Here is a 10,517-nt window from a genome sequence, read left to right on the forward strand (position 1 = left end):
GATTTCATTAAAAAATGTGATGTTACAACCGACCCTACAGTAGGCCCACAGTTGATCAGAGCGACCTATGTGACCCCAGGGAAAATTTAAAAAATATGGGCCCACATGCCCACGTGTGCCTACACGCCCAGATTGGCCTTGCCCGTGTGGCCTACACGGCTTGGCCCAAAACCCACACGCCCGTGTGGCATGTCCATGTAGGCCTACACAACCAGATTGGCCTAGCCCGTGTGGCCCACACAGCGACACTCACACCACCACACGGCTGTGTCTTGCGCACGGCCATGCCTTCGTCGATCACATGGCCGTGTCTCGCACATGGCCAACCACACAGCTAGGCACATGCCCATGTGGCATCGACAGTAAGGTTTTTTTACTTTCACTGAAGCTCAATTTTTTGTGTTTCGGGTACACCCTGGTAATAATTTTTTATGGCAAACGACTCCCGAGGCCTTCAAAACATAAGAAATAGCATCCACTTGCCCAATTAGCAGACAATTACGAACCAACACATAACTTGAAATAACGCACTTGGCTTACTGATGACACGCATAGACTCTAGCACGATTTAGGCTATTTGAATGCAACTTCACTGCTCACCACCTTCTCCTAAACCACAAAAATACAGAAATCAATCCCTTAAATACTCACCATTTCGCCAAAACAAAAGTATAATCCCAACCAGCGTTTTGGAAATCACAAGTTACAGAATATCAAAGTGTTACTTACCAGAATCGTGTGAAGAATATTAAAATAACGAGAACAAAGATTCGACAGCAGACAAAAAGGAAACAGAACTGTAAGAAAGAAGAGGAAAAAAAATGGTAGGGAGACATGGAAACTAACGTCAGTTTGATTTTGGAAGAAAGAGAAAACTAATTGAAAATTTGAAAAAGAAAAATAAAAAAATAAAAAAATATGACACATATCCCTTGATTTTCTCCCACTAACCCACTATCTCTCAACCTCCTCATACTTTCAGTTCAACCAAAACTCTATTAGTCAATTGAGCAAAAATTAACACCCATGCTCACACAGGGATTTGAACACAAGACCTCCAACATACTAACCCCCTAACCATTCAAACCGACAAGCTCATTCTAATATAGATTAATAGACAATTTTATAAAAGCCCACTCAACAAGGGTAAGACTTGGATAAAAAATAACAAAATTATCAAATCTGGGACTTTAACCCAAGACCTCATACACACACCCAGAACACTTAACCACTGAAACAGATACACATTTATGCTAGGTATTTATAGAAATATAAATAATTTATTCAGGGAGTTACATATTCCTTTTAAGGTATGTTGAGAAGAGGTTTCGCCTGGAGTGACAAAGCTAGGAGTACACCAAGATGGTGGCGAAGTGGGTTGTTATGCATACAGTGGATTATGGCGCAGTCTTGAATATGCCCTTCAGGTCTGTCTTGAAAATATTTTTTCTATCTTGTAAAGATCCGTAACTAATCTAATTTAGTAAGTTATTTATCATATGTTTTATTCTAAATTCCCAAACGTTAAGTTTTCTTTCATAAATTTCCAATAACAAGTTGAAATAAATGAGAAAATGTAAACTGTTTTTGATAAATGTTTTGTATCGTTTTGTAACACCCAAGATCTGAACCTAGTAAATCGAGTCGGGTTAAGGGTGTTATATCTAACAAATCCACGTGTTTGAGAAACGATCATGAATGTTATATTTCTAAATGGTTTATTACTCAATTTACATGATTCTTAAAATCCAAATTCTGAAGAACTAATTCCCAAACACTACCTAAGCAAAATCAAGAAATTAATATGTATTCATTTATTAACTAATTTTATAAAAGACGGCAATTAATATAAAATTGCATAAGAAATTATTTTACACAAGTAAATTGAAAATAAATTAAGAGTACATAAACATTCAAGAAATAGATACATATCCAAAAAAGTAAAAAACAAATATTTAAGAAACAGGATGTTGTCGTCTAGCTGCCATCAAACTAGTAGTGATGTCATTACGAACTTTTTTCATTTCATTAGTACTCATGCACTTAGCTTCTTGAGTGGAAATACATTCGGCATCCGAAAATGCTTTGGGAGGAATAAAATTCAGATCTGCATTTATGACCCTAAATGTTGGGTTATTACTTAATTTGATGTAGTTATGTAATGCAAATGCAACATAGATTATTCTATTTTGATTTTGAGACAAATATATTAGCATTTTTGCTAAAATATTTTACCGCGCCTTTAAAATGCTAAAGGTCCTCTAAATACAATTTCTTAAAAATGAATGGGCTCAATTGAAAATTTCTCGCTGTAATGTTGATTTTTGTAGATTCACAATGGAGGGTTTGTTTTGTTTTTGTTTTTTTTTTGTTTTTTTTTTTGAGATTTGCTTTAAACTTTGGAGGTGAAAGTGAAAATGAGAGATTGAGGCTACTAATATTTTGGCATCCCTGTTAGGCTTGAGAGCATGTGGTAAAGAGAGTAATTTTTGAGTAAGCATGGTTAGATATGCCATTTCACATATCTCATTCCAAATCAACTATTGGAAAAAGTTGTCCATCTTAGCATTGTTTATTTTGGAGATTATTGCTAATATGTTCTTGCAAACCTCCATTCACCAAATACTACAATTAGATGATTTGACTACTTAATCTTCCATTTATGCCCAAATCAACTAAAAAAGACACAAAACTTTGCTTACCAAATACCCTTAAACATGCCCTAACAAGGATGAGGCTATGTTGATATTGGGAAGGCTGCCATAATTTTTTCTCATATATTAGAAATTTGTAAATTTAAATATGAGTTGTCCCTAAAATTCACCATTTAGTTAGAGTTGAGTTATAAGATTTAATCGAGTTGTGTTTCAATGTTTAAACCCTTATATTTATTTACTTTATTCTAAAGCCAACCCTAGTTGTGACACCTATATTTATTCACTTTATTCCACTAACTTCATAAAACATAGAACTTTAATCCCATCTTTATGAAAAATATATATTTATACATTTTAATAAATTTTATGTATTATTATCAAAAATAAATTTAAATATATAATTTTAATTTTTATATATTTTTAGTTTTTACAATTAGGATTAAATCGATAGAATGTGTGAAGATAAGAGTTAATTTGTTGATTTCTTTAGAATTAGAACCAAATTGATAGAATCTATAAACATTGGAGAGCTAAATTTATTATTAAGTCAATAAAAAATCTCTATTATAAAAAATTTAGCAGAGAAATGATCAAAATAGCAAATGTTGATAACATTAACGACAAGATAAAATTTTTTGGAGCTAAATAACCAAAACATAAATGCTAATAATTGAAAGACTACTAGTTATAATTTATCTAAAATATATAAATTTTGACTTGTTTCATCCATAGTGAGCAAAATTTAATTTGATTCGAAAAAATCAAATTTTGAGTTAATTGAGTCAACTTGTATAAGTAATTCGAGTTTCGAGTTCAAGTTAAGTTAAATTTTACAATTTAAATAACTCGAATAATTCAAATAACATATTGACGTAAATACTCCTTGATACTGTCAACTTTAAAAATGAGCAAATTAGTCTCTCTCACAACAAAAATTATAAAAAAATTAAAATATTATAGAAATTCCAAAATTTATATTTTTAAAAATTATAAAAATTTTAAAGAATATATAAAGAAAGTTCAAAATTTAAAATTTTTCTAAAATAATAATTTTGGTACCTAAGAAAATAAATTAATGATTCAAATTTATAATACTAAAATATTTTATTTTATTTTTTTTTGTTTTGAAAATTTTTCAAATATATATAGTCAAATTTATGTATTTTAATATGAAACTAATTATATTGTAATAAGATTTTAATTTGATATGTTTAATTATTTTAATTTAACTTGATTCAATTCAACTCGAATCAAATTTTATTTTACTCGACTTAACTTAAAAATTCCAAATCAAATTAAAATAATAAGATAAAATTACCAATTCAATTAACTCAATAATTATTCACTCAATTCGAATTATTTAATCCAACGCTAAAAGCTATTTATTTGTCTAAAAAGAAATTAAAAATCCAGTCGAGTTGGCTCGATATTTTCTTTTTGTTACACCGAACTATTTGTTTAAAAAAGGAAAATCCAAAACCGTCACGCCACCAGACCACTATCAAACAAACAATCTTTCGGTATCTCCGCATCTATTCAGCGAATCTGATCCTATTTCTTGAGTTTCATTTTGTTTTTCGTTCTTAGCTGTTAAGATGAGGCTTCCTTCTTCAATTTCTTAAAGGGAAGCCTTGTTCTTTTCTTGGAACGTGACTTTGTGTTGTGCTGATTTTAGAGGTTAGGTTTTCTCGTGCTTTCTTTCCCGTTTCTTTGTCTTGTTCTTGTTTACTATCATGACAAACTAACATTCGGGTGTTTTGTCCTCAACTTTTTATGTCTTGCTTTTATCAAGTCCTCCGCCCGAGAATTCTGTTTTTATAGAAGGATTCCCGTCTGGGTTTTCATTCTCAGTCCGTGATTCTTCAATTTCCTTCATTTTCAGGTACCCTTTTTCCTTCCTCTTTGTTGAATCTTTTTTCATGGTTGGATTGGATGAGGATTTAATTTTATTATAAAAGATATTTTTGGGTTACCTCTTTAAAATGAAAATTATGTTTTTTAGTTGATCAATTGTTTTTTGTTGAAGTTAGAAAGATGGGCAGCGTGGAACAAGTTTGTGAAGATTCAAACATGCCCACCGAAACAATGGAGCAGTGTAAAGTGAACTGTTCAAAGGAAGGGAAAGGGAAGAGGTTGTGGAAAAAGGTTAAGTATCAGCTGGTTGAGTACCACTCATTGCCTGGATATTTGAGGGACAATGAGTATATTTTGGGCCACTATAGATCAGAATGGCCAATGAAACAGGTTTTGCTTAGCATCTTCACAATTCACAACGAAACCTTGAACGTTTGGACGTAAGTTCCTTTGCTTGCTCACACTACTATCTCTTTTAATTTCTGCTAGATGTGAGCAAGTGACCTTAGAGTTACCTGTAAGGCTATCTTTGTTGAAAATTTTTCTTGTTTAAATGTTTAATACTGTAGTTGTCTATGAATAGGCTAGTTTTATAATTTTATTTCTTCATGCCCTGAATGAAAAATGGTTCTGCAATTATATACCTTACTAAATGCTCTTTGTGCAGATCCTAAGTTCTCTACAGGTTTGAATAATTCTTGCTTTTCTTGTTTATGTGGGAATATTTAGTTGGTTTTATTTGTATCTTTTTTTTTTCCTTTTGGTTTCAAGAAGATTTACATTTATGTTGGGTAAAAGAAATGCTATACTTAACTTCTTCATGATTAGTTAGTTTTAGAACTTCTTCATGATTAGTTAGTTTTAGCCTTTCTGTTTAGCGCTGGTAAGAGAAAATTTAGAAATTTTGTATAGAAATTAATGTAAGCATGTGTCAATTGTGAATTATTTTCTTGACCTAACCAATTGAAGTGCAGTAGTCCTTGACTTCGTGTTTCTGAGAGGACTGCTGCTTTATCAGATCACTGATTATATATTGTTTCTTGTTCTATGATAAGTGAATATGGCTGTTACCTTTTACAGGCATTTGATTGGGTTCTTCATTTTCCTTGCCCTTACGATATACACTGCAACGAAGGTTCCGAAGGTTGTTGATTTTCACTCTCTGCAGCACATTCCTGATGTATTGAGAAAGGCTGATTTACACAAACTGCATTCAGAATTAATGACATGCCTGCCTTCCTTACCAAATATGCCCGGTTTGCACAAACTTCGGGAGGAGTTACTGTTGCTCTCAGGTTGGCATGTCAGGGAACTTCTGTATAATTGTTTACCTGAGCGTTTCTTTTCTGGAAATCACACCGATGTTTGTGTTTTGGTAATGCTCCTTATCCTTCATAAGCTATTTCATAAATCTTGAAAATTTTCCTATTTGAGAACTTATACCCTTCAGCTTTCTCTTGAACATGTTTCTTGTGTGGTTTTTTTTTTTTTAACTTGGCTGATATTACTTTTTATTATTCTGATGTATTATTAAATGTTAAATTGTGTGGCATTTAAAATGTTTCTTATGGGGACGCATTTGTTATCTCCATCTGGTTTATATATATATGCTTTTCAGCTATTGACTACTCTGCTGGATTTACTTGCAAATATAAGAAGAGGAAATAAAAGGAGTGGATTTGTTAGGATACAACCTATATATTACACAAGTCTGAATTTAGTTTACATCGTTTGAAGTTAATTGGGAGATGTTCAGTAGACAGTCCATAAATTTATTAGTTAGTACTGAATCTTACTATTATTCTACAATTGGTATGAGACAATAGACAACAGAGGATTGATACATTATATCTATAGAGACTAAGAATCCGAGTTTGTTTTAAGGTTTAAAGGGTCCAGCAAATTGTTTTTAAGTTAATTAGTTTCGAAATCTTTCAAAGACTTTACTGTTGAGGAAATGAATCAAGAAAATGAGTACCCTTTTTAGCTGATGAGTGGTTCAGTCGATTTTTCCAGAATTTATCTGATATCCCATTAATTGGATTTCTGATGGTGAATTATAGAAATGAAGAAAGCCTTAAATTATTCTGTAATAGAGGACTCTGGATTTTATGGGTTAGTGAATATCATAAATTTTAGAATAAGAAAAGCCTCCAGGTAAGAAAGGAATAGTTGGGTTGCTGCCTTGCTGGGAAAGGGGCTACTCTTGTCCCTTACAGCGTCAGGTGCAAGGTGTAAAAAAAAAAAAGCAGTAGCTCGAGTGAAGTGAAGTGCAATATGTATATCTGTGCGTTTTTCTGTGTCTATATATATAGCATAAGATATATAATAAACTCTAAAGTGTGATCTATATCTACAGAACATGCAATTCTTTTATTGGTCAATACACATGATTTACTTATGGTTCATGTCTGTTGTTTAATGCACGAATTTTGATAAGGATACTAACCCTTTCTTATTGGTAAAGGTATATCTAATGAAAAAAGTGAAAATTAAATTAAATTAAAGAGAACTTATATGAGGCGGATGCTTTTTATTCCTATTGCCTTGCAAAAAAGGTGTGTGTCTGGTTAAATGGGCGTTGCCTGGAGGGTTTGAGGCTATTCTGTTGTCTAGTGCTAAGGCGCACAGCTCAGGTGTGCCTAGGCGCATGCCCTGACAACATTGAGGCTTTGTTTGTTTCACTGAAAATGATTTTCGAAAAATGATTTTTAGAAAATGATTTACTTTTCTGGAAAAGCTAATGTTGTTTGGTAGATTTCTTAAAATATTTTATAAAAGTTGTTTTCAATTAAATAAACATACATTTGAGATTTTATTATTTTTTATTGTTTAATTGAATTTATTTTTATATATAATTTAATATTTTATATTGTTTTTGCATATATTAAAAATATTATTTTAAATTTAGATTCATTATAACGTCATTTTTAATTACATGACTACTAAGTGAACAATTTTTATTTAAAATGTGACATTAACAAAATTGATTAAAAAAATTAACGATGTCAATAATTGAACTTGATTTTCAAATTTAAAAAGTAAAGGGTTAAATTTTGAAAATAAAAGTACAAAGACTAAATTACAAATTTGTGGAGTGTAAATAGACTTATGACATATTTTAATTTTTATATATAAAACATTTATTATTAATATATTTATAATTGTAATAAATATTTATTATTAAAATATTAATATTGAATATTTTCAATAATATGTGAATAATATTATTTAAAATTATTATTTTTAAAATTTATTATTAAAATAAAATTGAAATATTAGTTAATTTATTAAAGTAATAAATTATATTTATTATATTAATAATTTATTATATGACTAAATATAAATAATTAAATATGTATGTTAAATAATACTAAAAATATAATATTTTAAATATTTTTAAAATAAAAATAAAATTTATTATCATATAATAATATTAAGTCTGATTTAAGTTAATTTTATATAAAAATAAAATTATCTAAAGATGAGCTCTTTTTCTAAAAATGACTTATCCTTTTGATAAGGGTAACTCATTTTACAGGAAAAATAACTTATTTTACCTTGATCAGTAAGTAATTTTCAATTGACCAAACTATTTTATGTGAAATAAACACAAAAAAATATAAAAAATATTTTTAGTAAAACCTTTTACATTTAAACAAACGGACTGTAAAACTTGTTTCTGAGGCAAAGAATCCATAAAGATTGCTTTTCCTCTGTCCTATTGTTGTCAGTGTAGTTTTGCGTCGAGGAATTATAATCCCAAGACCTATCCATAAAGTTTTAGTATTATGGGTCAATAAATGTGAAGAACCCAAAGACCTGTGGGCATCAAATAGGTCTTTCAGTTAGTATACTTTCCGCTGAAAATTTTTACTCCAGAATCTTTATAAACAATTGAAGGCATATGATTATAGCCATAGGTGCTAAGTTATAAAGTTGATATCTACTGTGTTGACATGATTCAGTGAAGGCTTCTCTTATAAGCAAAAACCATGGAAAGCTTAGTATTGTTATCCAGGGAAATCTTCTTTAAGCATATAACAACCTATATGGTTCATGTCTGTCTTGCAGATTTTTTTTCCCCGTAACTTACAATGTTTTAAACACAGTATGTGGAACTTTAAATACGAAGTATGTAGTTTATCTTGCTAGGTCCTTGCAATGGGAAATCAACTGCCACGTGTGATAGTTCAAAAGTTTCTTTTAGTATATTCATGTTAATAGGATCTTACTGGGAGTGCACTTCAGAAAAATGAGAGGGTAGCGGTGCTTGAATCCTGTCACATTTTTTGCAGCTGCCAGTTTTAACCTTATGGATCCATAGTGGATATAGTTTTAAGATAAATGTGTATGCATGAACATTTCATGTCTTATCTTGGCTCCCTGGAAATTGTTATCCTTGATAAATTTGGAAAGTTAAGCGGTGATAGCAGTAATGTTGTTAGTTACTGTTAGTTGCAGGGTTAAAGAGGTTGTAAAGCTGGTATGAGCAGTTGAGAAGGCTTAAGCTTCACTATATAAGCAGCCCTTAGCTCTATCAGAAAAGTAGTTTTTTGTGAATGAAAAGAATCAATCAGATATTTTTCCTAATTCTTTGATTTCTTTCTTAGTCTTATTACGGTGGTTTTCTATGACGTAGTGATATCTATTCTTTTAATACCAATGGTTGCACTATGCATGTGGGAGCTTCATGCAGCTAATACATTTTATTCTTTCTAATCGCAGCAAAGTGTGAAGGAGGATGTGGCAAACATAATAGCACCCCTGATGGTGAGACCGATAACACGGTGGCCTTTCTTTGCCTTCTTGGGTGGTGCAATGTTCTGCTTGCTGGCTAGCAGCACATGCCACCTTCTCTCTTGCCACTCTGAGCGCCTATCATATATCATGCTCAGGCTAGACTATGCTGGGATCGCGGCTCTCATATCTACTTCCTTCTATCCTCCGGTGTATTACTCCTTCATGTGCGATCCATTCTTTTGCAACCTCTATTTGGGATTCATAACCATCTTGGGTCTCGCAACGATCTTAGTTTCCTTGTTGCCAGTCTTTCAGAATCCCGAGTTTCGCAGCATCCGTGCATCCCTCTTCTTTGGCATGGGCTTGTCAGGAATAGCACCCATTCTTCACAAGCTCATCTTGTTCTGGCACCAGCCTGAGGCACTTCACACAACCGGATATGAGGTTTTGATGGGCCTTTTTTATGGCATTGGAGCTTTGGTCTATGCGACAAGGATACCGGAACGTTGGATGCCCGGGAAGTTCGACATTGCTGGGCACAGCCACCAGCTTTTTCACATCTTGGTCGTTGCAGGGGCATACACTCATTACCGTGCAGGACTGGTTTACCTCAAATGGCGGGATCTAAATGGATGTTAAAGTGAAACTAGAGAGGAGTCGATTACTGAAAGAAGTAGCTAAAATTTATCTGCGGTTGAATTTATGATCAACCCATTGTCAGTCAAGTGTATATTCTTCATTAAATCAGTCTTACAGCTCTAAGAACCATTAGCTTTCAGCCTTAGTTTATGTTCTAAACATGCAAATACTTGTAACAATGTGGCAGAGACAAGAACTAAATGTTTTAGAGGTTTTAACTTCTATGCATTAATATGCACAGCTTGTATACTTGTAATGGGGGGTGGATGATAAATGGCAGAGAATAGCCTGTAAAATTTGACTTACAACACTATGTATAACTTATTTTTGCTTAGGTCTCTTTTCTGTTTTCTTCTTTAGGAAAGAACAGCCAAGATTGCTGGTAAAAATTAGAGCATTTTTAAGTTAAAAATGTTACTTTAATCGAATATTAATTTAATTAAAGGTTTAACTTTTTCAAAAATTAAAATAAGAAATATTGCTGCAAGTGTATTTATATCTTTGGGTAAATTATAGTAGAGGTCACTTAACTATGGCTTTTTTCCTTTTAGTCCCTTATCTATGCAAAGTTAAAAAAATATTACTCAATTATTAGTAAATTATCCTTTTGGTCACCTAATTATT

At 31.7% G+C, this 10,517-nt stretch overlaps 1 protein-coding gene across 2 annotated transcripts; it reads left to right on the forward strand.

Moving 5' to 3' along the window:
• Nucleotides 1–4,072: 4,072 nt before the first annotated feature.
• Nucleotides 4,073–10,201, forward strand: LOC108474167 (heptahelical transmembrane protein 4-like). Of its 2 annotated transcripts, none has more exons than XM_017776088.2 (5): nucleotides 4,073–4,334; nucleotides 4,450–4,539; nucleotides 4,684–4,951; nucleotides 5,592–5,886; nucleotides 9,240–10,201. In XM_017776088.2, the coding sequence occupies exons 3-5, from the start codon at nucleotides 4,692–4,694 to the stop codon at nucleotides 9,891–9,893; spliced, it is 1,209 nt and encodes a 402-aa protein (XP_017631577.1). In that variant the 5' UTR covers nucleotides 4,073–4,334; nucleotides 4,450–4,539; nucleotides 4,684–4,691; the 3' UTR covers nucleotides 9,894–10,201. The 2 variants fall into 2 exon arrangements, with proteins under 2 accessions (XP_017631577.1, XP_017631579.1); XM_017776090.2 differs by having other exon boundaries at nucleotides 4,096–4,334; nucleotides 4,688–4,951.
• The last annotated feature ends 316 nt before the right edge of the window (nucleotides 10,202–10,517 follow it).

Source organism: Gossypium arboreum, chromosome 11, assembly GCF_025698485.1.
Source record: "Gossypium arboreum isolate Shixiya-1 chromosome 11, ASM2569848v2, whole genome shotgun sequence".
Classification (NCBI taxonomy): Eukaryota; Viridiplantae; Streptophyta; class Magnoliopsida; order Malvales; family Malvaceae; genus Gossypium; species Gossypium arboreum.

Bases quoted from the DNA above. Each gene is read 5' to 3' on its own strand.
- LOC108474167 (XM_017776088.2), top strand. From the start codon at position 4,692: ATGGGCAGCGTGGAACAAGTTTGTGAAGATTCAAACATGCCCACCGAA. The intron at 4,952-5,591 runs GTAAGTTCCTTT...TACCTTTTACAG, and splicing joins GAAACCTTGAACGTTTGGAC to GCATTTGATTGGGTTCTTCA. The intron at 5,887-9,239 runs GTAATGCTCCTT...TTCTAATCGCAG, and splicing joins ACACCGATGTTTGTGTTTTG to CAAAGTGTGAAGGAGGATGT.